General features: G+C 31.5%; 2 protein-coding genes across 2 annotated transcripts in view; both read right to left on the reverse strand.

Annotated features, from left to right (window-relative positions):
* The window catches only part of LOC140040867 (low-density lipoprotein receptor-related protein 2-like), a 121,847-nt gene extending 113,525 nt beyond the window's left edge, over window positions 1–8,322 (reverse strand). The window contains exon 1 of the mRNA XM_072087113.1: window positions 7,938–8,322. Coding sequence (XP_071943214.1) covers window positions 7,938–8,004 — 67 coding nt within the window. The 5' untranslated portion in view covers window positions 8,005–8,322. The remainder of the gene's footprint in view (window positions 1–7,937) is intronic.
* LOC140041165 (uncharacterized) lies at window positions 4,580–6,017 on the reverse strand. The gene is made up of 2 exons (XM_072087589.1): window positions 5,472–6,017; window positions 4,580–5,187 (listed from the first exon to the last, which is right to left on the reverse strand). The coding sequence occupies exons 1-2, from the start codon at window positions 5,719–5,721 to the stop codon at window positions 4,580–4,582; spliced, it is 858 nt and encodes a 285-aa protein (XP_071943690.1). The 5' UTR covers window positions 5,722–6,017.
* Window positions 8,323–9,025: the final 703 nt, after the last annotated feature.

Consider the following 9,025-nt stretch of genomic DNA (forward strand, 5'->3'; position numbering starts at 1 on the left):
TTATTACAACTACTGTACTGTACTGTATTCTTATCCATTGGTAATATATTGTGAGAGGATACCGTTTACGGAATGTAGAATTCCTTCTTTTTATGAATGTTTAAGAAAATCGATATATAGCCGGATTTGTAGACTCAATTCAAGTGAAAATGTTTTAGTCTCAACGGTAATAATAATAGGAAGGATCATAGGATGGATGTACATAGCCGTATACCTGCCCTGACGTATGACAAATAAGACATTTATTATTTGTCATCCTTCAGGACAGGTATTGTATGATTCCACTGTACATAGCCGTATACCTGCCCTGACGTATGACAAATAAGACATTTATTATTTGTCATCCTTCAGGACAGGTATTGTATGATTCCACTGTACATAGCCATATACCTGCCCTGACGTATGACAAATAAGACATTTATTATTTGTCATCCTTCAGGGCAGGTATTATGATTCCACTGTACATAGCCGTATACCTGCCCTGACGTATGGCAAATAAGACATTTATTATTTGGTGAATGATGAAAGGTTATATCAACTCGGCGTTGCCTCGTTGATATAAACTTTCATCATTCACCTCATGCAATTATTTGTACCATTACACTTCATAAACAATTCATTATTTGTATACTAATTAGTACAGTCGAAATAAAAACATTGAATAAATGAATACACCATAAAAACTCTTGGCCCAGTAAAGTCTCTAAAGGCAATTGTAAGCCTATCTGTACAGCCTTTAAAAATGCTAATTCTCCACAAAAAGCCCTCAGTATATCTATATCTTTGTAAAATTCACTTTATGGTATGAAAAATACAGTAGATGAAATGGTTCCATCCACAGTGTGCATCAAACAAGTTAATTTTTTATTTTAAAAGAAATAAATAGTATGGAGATAGGCAAGTGAAAATTGAAGCTACTGTGATATTTTCAAGTCTCTAGCAATAATGTACCTTGATGGGTTTAATGAAATTTTCCAAAATGTTGCATTAGTTTAAAAGTTACGGCCATTTACGGCGCACCTCTATTTTTGGTCACCTTATTGCATTGTCATGTAGCCCCGCTTTCCAAAAAAAGGTCGGGTGGGGGTTGGGGTCTAATTAATAATGCAACAAATGTCACTTGCTTGGACAAGTTAAAACAAATGTTATATCTTTCACCTGAGGTCTCTCTACTATAGGCTTTATACATTGATTTAAGATCATTATTAATTATTAGATTAATATGGATTTATTTATTTCATGCAGAAATATATTTATTAAAGGCACGTCTGTTTGATCATACAATAACATTAATATATAAATCAACATAACTTAAAGAACATAATATCAATAGAAAATATGTATGATTAATCTTTTACAGTATGTCAGTTACTCAAGATGATTTATTTAATAACATCAAGATCATAATCTATCTTTTTGTACTACTGTGTGTATTCAAAAGGTAGATTGTTAAACTTTATTGTTTACCACTAGTACTAGTAGCAGCAAAATATACAATGCAATGTTGTTTTTAATTACTTTTGCTTAACTACCCTTCTAGCAAATAACAATGTTTTGTGACGTTTACATGTACATCAAGGATATTGTCAGACATGGAAACAATGCAAGGGTATAAGAGCAATTTAATTTATTTCCACACACAATATAATAACATACAGGATAATAAATACAATGACGTAATCATGTGGGGGGGGGGGGGCATACAGTATAAGTCAGAAAGTTTGACCCACCCCAAGATATACCTTCAAAGCAACATTAGGCCTGAATTGAAAATATAAACTAAAGTGGTTATGTGGATCCGGGCTTTTACTAGGTTGCGAAAAAAAAGGAAATGTTAAAGATACATTGTCCCCCTGAAAATAATGTTGTTTAATGTTTTTGTTGAATATATCATTTCAATGTCACATAATAGATATTCACTTTGACCAAAAATCGTATTGAAAAAAAAAATCATTTATCTGAAAAAAATGCAATTTATTTAAAAAAAATGTTGTCTTTGTGAAAACATCATTTTTTGTATTTTTTATTTCTAAAAAAGTAATGTAACATAATTAATTAATAAATAAATGTTATTTAAATCTTTATTTTTCATGTTTTTAGGGGGCAATATACATCTTTAAAGAATAATTGATACATTAAACATTTGTTAGCGTCATTGAAGGTAGGATTTAGGTTATGCTCAGTACGGTAAATAAATTTCACTTCAAATCCAAGTACAAAATGCAAAAAAAAAATTATTTCTATTATTCACTAGGTACATTCAATACAGTAACTTGTTTTTTCTTTCTTGAATAAATAACTCTTCTGAGTGGATTGATCTCCTGGATCAACTTTGCAGGAGGTCAACCTCCTTGATAACAAGAAAGTTAATACAATGAGAAAAGTGATAGTCAATTTGGAGGACCTGAAGCAGAAGTCAGGATACTAAAAGTCAGTGCATTTTTTGTAAGAACACTAAAGGGAGTCAAGCCAATGATGGTGCAGATTCAATTCAACTTTATTTAACCACACATGGTTGTTTTTCCCTGCAACGGCGTGTAAATACAAAAATAAAAATACAATTTCAATAAATTCTTCAATTTACCAATATTATGTATTATGTATGTATACAAATATATATTTAAAAGTTTTAATGAAGTTTATTTTTAACCAATTGTAGGATCATAGACGAGTTAATGCCAAGACCAAGATTGTTCCATTTTCTCACTCAGAAATTATAAATATAGTGGTGGATTCCATCAAAATTTAAGATTTGTGATTCAAACATTTTAGATCGACAAAAAGCGAGATAGCCAGAGTATCACTAAAAACCAAAATTCCATCTAACTTTAATTTAAACAAAAATTTACCACCACCACACTCTCTCTAAAAAATAACAAAGTTGTTATCCGAGTACAGTTTAGCTAGTAGTCTAGTACAGTTGAACCTCCGTGAGCGGCCACCTCACTTTCAAAAGCCTATATTCTTCCTATCTAATTAGTGCATTTGGTACCTCCCTTAAGCGGCCACCTCCCGTAAGCAGCCGCAGCCACATTTTTTAATAAAAATTAGATTTTTGTATGGTAAATTACCTCCTGCAAGCAGCCACTTTAAAAATTTTGTATAGACTTTTGACAACAAAAATATAATTTGGATACTTATTGTGCTAAATACAATTAGCTGGCCTATTGCGTTAAGAACAGCAAAAAATATCATGCATGGCAGAACCTCCCGTAAGCAGTCACCTTCTGTAAACGGCCACTTTTCCCAGTCTCGAGGGTGGCCGCTTACAACTGTAGTAGTATATAAATAAAAGAAATAAAATGACATGAGTGAGGTCAATCAGCTTCCATTAAGATAGATATTCTCTACAGACACTCTAATAATTATGCAATAATCAACAGACAATGTTTATGGGTGTCTTAACTAATAATATGGCTTTATATGTTTTTTTTTATATTATTATTTCTAATTCTAAAATCAACCAACTGCCTCACTTACCATAATTGCACTTTCTTAAGTCTCTTTAGTACATTGAATATACAGTATTTCTATTTAGCACAAATTAACTAAACCACACTATATCTGGTATTTGTATTTGGTATTGATACAGGCTCGGGCTCAGTATATTAGCAACATTAGGAAATGAAAATTCTCAAAAACAAATGTTGACGAAACATTTTATAATTGTTACTAAACTAAAGTGCAACATCTATATTTACTTCTCTGTTATTTTCCTCACATAATATTTATCAATGTAAAATTGTCAACAAAATGAATGATCGCAACTGGAATCGTGGTTGTAACCTACGTTACATGTTTTATTTTCGACTTTCAATGTAAACGATTATAAAGGCAACAATATTATATTTCTATGAATATGAAACTATAAAATAGTGTATGTAATCAAACAAAAACATGTATAATAACTTACATATTGTTACATTCACTAATACATATTGTATTTTATAGTTTATACTTTATTAACATCCATAATAACATGAGTCGTCAATCAAAGGTTGTTGTTGATTTCTTGTATGTCCGCATACATTCCTGTCTTAAATTCACATAAAATAACACTCATTATTGTACTCTATTAAATAGTCATATGACAAAACTGGTGTTATCTTTCTTAGAAAATGTATACTGTGTTACAAATGAGTAACGTAAATTACGTATTCAGTAACGTAAATTACTGAATTGAAAGATGAATTCGTCATCAAAATAGTTAAATAAAAACAACATTTGTAACTTTTAACAATAAACCTCATTGGTATTTTAGATCATTGCCATCACTTTAGAGTAGGCAAACAGATTATATGTTTCATTAAATCATCCTTTTTTTTATTTTCTATTAATTCAATGCATATTTTATATGTATAATATATATTTATTCATAAAAACTCCCATATGAAAATGTAAATTAGTGAGTTTTATAATGCTAGTGTACATACTATTGTTTTGGTTAATATGATTATTATTATTTATTATAATTCTGTGAACTTTACAGTTGCTTGGCCTAATGCTTATATCAGTCTCAACTTTCTTAGTAACGTAAGTTACATTTCCTTTAATGTTTCAATTAATTGATTTGATTGCTTCATCGGGGCTTGTGATTGTGATCACACCTAGAGATTTTAATACGTTTAACTTTTAAGGGCAAAGTTCTGATGTTTTTGGCAAAGACTTGTGTTTCTTGCTGTGAATTTGACAAGTTTAATATTAGCATTTCTTTGTCGGATTTTCTTAAACGAGGAAAAAGAAACCTTCCGTTGCTCGGGATTTTCACTTTTGTACTTGGCAAGTTCATCATGTAATCATTGAGGTATCTTATCTGGCGTTTTTCTTTGGTAGAAGATGTTTTGCAGGCTTCTCGTTTTCCTGGCATCATCCTGGAGTTGTCATCTCTTTCCATGAAGCCTAATACTTCATTATGAAGAACTCCCCACGCCTTTTTTACATACTTCGCAGCTGTGATTCCTTGCTTTTTTGTCTTGGATAGGTTACGTTGACCAAGGCCCGACTCCCTTGAAACACGCGCGATTAACCTGTATTTCTTGATTATCTTTCCAGATAGAACATTGCTAATCATTCTTCTGGCCTTCTGCCCTTGATTTATCTCTGTGCTCTCTCTTATTTCATCGAGCAGTGCATGTGAAAGCAGGAGTTGTTTTTTCAACCCTTTGGGTACTGATCTTGGTGACATACCTAGAAAATTGGAAATTACATCAATACTAAATTAAGTATGGTTTAGAATATTTAAATATTATCTCAATTGATATGTTCAGGAAGATAATGGTTTAAGCGGCATGTAATGGGCAGAAAAAGAAAATACGTATATTCACATCACCATACACGACATGGAACAAGTTATCAATTATAAGGCATTGAGTACATTTTGTGGATATTTGCTCTATATTATAAATAGCCAATATTATCATTATTAATAATAATTATGCGTGAATAAAACAGTACATTCATTCGTGACCTACCTGCATTTCGTAAATCCTGATTTGCTTTCGATCTTGGAGAGTCAGTACTACTCATGGACGAGTCATGACTGGTAGATGGGATGCAATTCTTATTTACTTTCTTCAAAGCTCTTTCATAGCGCTTGTTTATGGGTTTTTTTTGTATGGTCATTTTCTGTAACTCCAGATTTAATTTTTCGATGCGACGATGGGCTCGACTTAGTGCTCTGCCAACACGTTTTCGAGTAGAAATACGTCTCTTAAACGACATCTTGATGCGTAGAGGAGAAGTTGGTGAAACCACATCGGAAGATATGGCTGAATCATCATTACTACTACTAGGTTCGTCAGCTTCTTCTGGGTGTTGTACTTGTAGTTGGGCTTGAACTTGCTTCACGTACCTTCAATGTTTCTGTACTCTTCTTTTCACCGTCGCTGTCCGTGCATTTCTATCTTTTGTTGTAAGTTCTGCTGACGGAACATAGTATTTCATTACACGTCTTGCTTCTGCTTGCAAGTACTCTGCTCCTCGCTTCTCTTTTTGTCGTTCCCGATACGCTGCCTGAATCTCGGCTCGTGACTTTACCATTATCACCAGTGTCACCTAGTGTTTAACAAAATGTATTAGTATTAAATCGAAATAAACAAATATTAAACTATATTTTTACATTTTAAATAACCATAATGTAAAAAATTACATTGACTTTGTATGTAGTAAATTATGTAACTTACGTTACCATGAACTTACTATTAATACTTGTGAGTATCGATATTACAATGAAACAAGATGTATCCAGGTACATGACATACGTTTGACAATGAATATTCATAAACATATATACACAGATATTATCTTAATATCATTGCTATGTTCGGTAATGTTACAACAACATAGACATACAACATCAATGTGAAACTTACGTTACCATAGTATCAAGGGCAAAGAAACTTCCCATAAAATAACCATAAATAAAATCAACTCCGGTTGGAGGTAATGTTCATTATTGCCTGTATAATATAACTTAAATTATTTGAATATACTGATTAGAAAAAAAACAAGACGTCTTAGAAATGAGGTATATAAAATGGTAACCTACGTTACATGTAGTGTAATTTACGTTACGTTGTTGCCTGTGCTAGCTTACTAGTGTAAATTGTACAATGTAATAACATACTTGCATATCTGTCTAATTTCCTAAATTATAAACATTAGGAAAGTTGTTCTAAATGATCTTTAGTGAATTAAGCATTTGAATACTTACTAAAATATACTCGAAAATCTGATATATGACGAATAAACTATGAAATTGTGAAGAAGTATTTATAAAAACGTGGTCAAAATTGCCGCTGTCTGCCGAATCACGTGGTTAAAACTTTTTATTGTATCAGAGGGCGTTTTCTTGATCATAAGAATATCTGTATTCCTTAGAAATGTCCACAATATTAAAACTCATCAGTAACAATATATATGGTAACGTAAGTTACCATAACGTAAATTTCAAATGAACTTCAAAGGCTCAAATAATTAAATCTTAAAACAACAACAAAATAATCAGTTTAAAATTAAACTTGACGTAACTAATCTTATAAATTATTATAACATGTGTGTACACAAACCGGATCCTAAGAAGAAATGGGGTAACGTAGGTTACATCGCTTAACCAATCGTTTTTCATTAACACTTTCCAGGCAATTTTATAACGTATTTACATTATATTTCATCCGTGCAAGCAATATAATCGTTATCAAGAGTACAAATCACATATAATACGAAGAAAAACACTTTTATAGGTAATTATTAATTGATATTTAATGCATTTTTTAAAGTCTGTAACGTAAGTTACGTCATTTGTGCGACATATTTAATTGAAGAATTTTTTTAAATAAAACTCATTTTTTGTCAAAATTTCACTTACATGCATTAAACGTATAGGTAAGGCTCCAAAATATACAGTATTTACAATGATAAATGGGATTATATTTAATTTTTACACTAGTGAATATTATGAAATTGGCCGGCGACAGGCGGTTTTGTGTCATATCATGAAGTTTAAAGTGACATTATTTTTTAAGGGCAAGGATTTTCAAAATGAAACTTGGCCAATACAAAGAATAACGTTTCCTTTACCGTCATAATGCTTTAAATCACACTTTTAGTGCATAGTTTTAAATATATAACACAGTAAATATAGGCGACATTGGTTTTTCATATTCGTGTTGGTATAGTGAGCCTGAGCCTACAGTATCTTATTATACATGCATATCATAATCAATAATCATAATATGAATTCTCTGAACTAATAATAAGAGGATAATTTTACATTGTAAAACAACTACATTTGTTTGACTCAATTACGATAAATAATTATATGTGTAGTGTACTATTGTGTAGGCCTCACGAAGAAAGAATGTCATTTCCCAGCGAGTGGTACCAATCACGGTAAGTTCCTTGCCTAATAAATATGTTGGTGGTTGAGAGATACTTACTTGAATCACATGTTTGAAGGAAGGCGATCATCAAAACACCACAAAGGCTTAAAATCCTACAGTACATATTTACATTTGTCTGTACTGCTGTCAAATATCACTCGTCGAGATATTATAAACGGATTGTATAAATGATGATTTTAAAAACTTTAGCCCGCGGTAACCATCCAAATTTGCAGAGGACAGAGTTGCGAATTTATCGGTGTTGAGTGAGCTGGTGCTACCCTCGATATGGGCTAGCCAAGTTGCAAGTTGTGAGTGCTTTTTGCAGCTTCTTTATTCCACAATAAATACGTGTAGACAGGTAGCAAACAAACAACAACCCTTTGAGAAAATAAAATCAACACATGAATAAATACAGTAGTCCAATCAAAGGTGCTTATTTTTGGCGACTGTATCACACTGGCGGTCTCCAGACAAATCACAATTTTCTTCAAGGTGCACAAAACTTTACCGTCTGACAGATATTTCCGCTTCAGTGATTGGCCCTTACTTGGCCATCTGTTTTTTGTATTTTGCCATTAAAAAGTACATTAAAATCTGTTTTAATTGGCCAATAAATTAACATTTTTTAACTAACAAACATTATTATTTAATAGTTTCATAAACTTTGTTTTTATCAATGTAGCTATTGATGACTTTTTGCATATTTAATGAAATGATCTGTAATTAATATACGGTACTCATTTTTATTTCTGTGTATATATAACTGCAAGTATAAACACAATGCTGTATTATTGATTCGTTTATTATGTATTCCATAATCAATAAAATTATGAACTTGGCAACCAGCCAATATATTATTTCCTAATATGGTATGCATTCAGTCAATCAGCTGTAATTGGAAATTTTAATATGGTTTTGTATTCACAATGAATGGAGTGGGTGCCATGACTGCAGTAAGTAATGGAAGTACTGCAGTACTGAAATGTATTTGCATGTTCGATAAAACATGTACTAAGACAAAATCATTTGAAGTACTGCACCACACACAAAAAAGGGTTTTTCACATACTTGGGTACTATAGTAGTAGTTCAAACAAAAATTAGTAAAACTAATTTTAATATTTATTTTTTTTTTTTTCTAAT

This window comes from Antedon mediterranea, chromosome 2 (assembly GCF_964355755.1).
Source record: "Antedon mediterranea chromosome 2, ecAntMedi1.1, whole genome shotgun sequence".
NCBI lineage: Eukaryota > Metazoa > Echinodermata > Crinoidea > Comatulida > Antedonidae > Antedon > Antedon mediterranea.

Excerpts from the sequence above, each read along its gene's own strand:
- LOC140041165 (XM_072087589.1), bottom strand. The coding sequence starts at position 5,721 with ATGTCGTTTAAGAGACGTATTTCTACTCGAAAACGTGTTGGCAGAGCA. Across the intron at positions 5,188-5,471 it reads TCAGGATTTACGAAATGCAG|GTATGTCACCAAGATCAGTA; the intron begins GTAGGTCACGAA and ends CCAATTTTCTAG.